The 1,685-nt window shown below is 57.3% G+C and overlaps 1 protein-coding gene across 1 annotated transcript in view; it reads left to right on the forward strand.

The window, feature by feature from the left end:
* Nucleotides 1-267: 267 nt before the first annotated feature.
* KIFC1 (kinesin family member C1) overlaps nucleotides 268-1,685 on the forward strand; it is a gene marked incomplete at its 5' end in the record, with an annotated part of 2,881 nt that continues 1,463 nt past the window's right edge. Inside the window, 4 exon segments of the mRNA XM_009573861.1 lie at nucleotides 268-438; nucleotides 527-631; nucleotides 1,216-1,383; nucleotides 1,575-1,669. Of these exon segments, the coding sequence (XP_009572156.1) occupies nucleotides 268-438; nucleotides 527-631; nucleotides 1,216-1,383; nucleotides 1,575-1,669 (539 nt within the window).

Consider the following 1,685-nt stretch of genomic DNA (forward strand, 5'->3'; position numbering starts at 1 on the left):
GGTTTTCCACCCTGCCAGGGCTGTTTTTTGCCTCTGCCCCTTCAACCAGGGCTGGTTTTCTCCCCCATCAAAGCTGATTTTCCACCCTGTCGGGGTTGCTTTTCACCCCCTGCCATGACGGCGGCTCACTTTTTCCCCCTCACCCGGTTCAGTTTCCCCCTCACCAGGTTCAGTTTTTGCCCCATGCTACATCTGGGGCTGGTTTCCGCCCCCCACTGGGGATGTTTTTTACCTCCCCCACTGCAACTGCTGCTGTTTCCCTTCTAGCAGGCGCAGCTGAAGCTGGTGGAGGAGATGGTGCAGTGGCAGGCAGCACAGGCAGCCAAGCTGTGGGCGCAGTCAGCTGCCCAGGAGCAGTGGCTGGGGCAGCAGGAGGAACAGCTTCATGGCCTGGAGATGGAGCGGTGACATCTCCATAAGCTTGTCTAGGAGCTCAAGGTGAAGCCCAGGGGGGGTTTGGGTGGGGGATGAACCATCTGAATTCCCTCCTTGTATCACTAAAATAACAGCTTCTCTCCTTCCTCAGGGTAACATCTATGTCTTCTGTCATGTGTGGCTGGTGCTGCCCGAGGAGGAGGAACAGCAGAAGGGCCTGGAGCATCTTTACTTCCCCCCCCAAGGACAACAAGGTGCTGGTGCTCTCCAAGGCAGGGGAGGTGAGTCGCTTTGGGGGTGTCTTCCTGTCGCTTACCCTTATTTTGAGGGACTGAGGGTGTCTCTGCTGCTAATGAACCCCTCAGCTATCCTTAGTCCTCCTCCGATGGGCTCAATGACATTTTTTAGGACAAAAGGGGGGTTTTAGCTGCTCCCACTCGCCCCGGGGGGTGAGGACAGAGTTGGGGACCCCCCCAAACCTCCTTTTAAACCCCCCAAGTCTCATGTGGGACACCAGTTGGGGGCATTTCTGGGTTTTTTGGGGGCATTTCTGGGTTTTTTGGGGGCATTTCTGGGTTTTTTGGGGGCATTTCTGGGTTTTTTGGGGGCATTTCTGGGTTTTTTGGGGGCATTTCTGGGTTTTTTGGGGGCATTTCTGGGTTTTTTGGGGGCATTTCTGGGTTTTTTGGGGGCATTTCTGGGTTTTTTGGGGGCATTTCTGGGTTTTTTGGGGGCATTTCTGGGTTTTTTGGGGGCATTTCTGGGTTTTTTGGGGGCATTTCTGGGTTTTTTGGGGGCATTTCTGGGTTTTTTGGGGCTTGGCGTGATGCTGGCGGGCAGTATTGTTTCGCCGCCAGCTTCCTGGAGATCTGCAACAAATCTCTGTGGGATCTGCTGGCTGGCCGGCCGAAGTGCAGGGCCAAGCTGGAGATCCGGCAGGTCAGCTCGGCCAGTGAGGAGGTGCATGTCCCGAACCTGTGCTGCGTCCCCGTCGCCTCCGAGGAGGGGGTAGGGGGACCCTGATTCCCCCCTTTAAAGCTCAGATTGGCTGTGTGGGTGGTTTTGGGGGTAACGGGGTGTCTGTGTCCCCCTGCACCTCCGAGGAGGGGGTAGGGGGACCCTGGTTACCCCCTTTAAAGCTCAGATTGGCTGAGTGGGTGGTTTTGGGGGGTAACGGGGTGTCTGTGTCCCCCTGCAAGGTGCTGGGGCTGCTGCAGGTGGCAGCCGCCAGCCACTCGGTGGCCCGGACAGCCGTGAACGACAGCTCATCCTGCAGCCATGGCAGCTTCTAGCTCTGCCTCCAGGGCTCT

Source organism: Fulmarus glacialis, unplaced genomic scaffold (assembly GCF_000690835.1).
Source record: "Fulmarus glacialis isolate BGI_N327 unplaced genomic scaffold, ASM69083v1 scaffold17023, whole genome shotgun sequence".
In the NCBI taxonomy this organism is placed as follows: Eukaryota; Metazoa; Chordata; class Aves; order Procellariiformes; family Procellariidae; genus Fulmarus; species Fulmarus glacialis.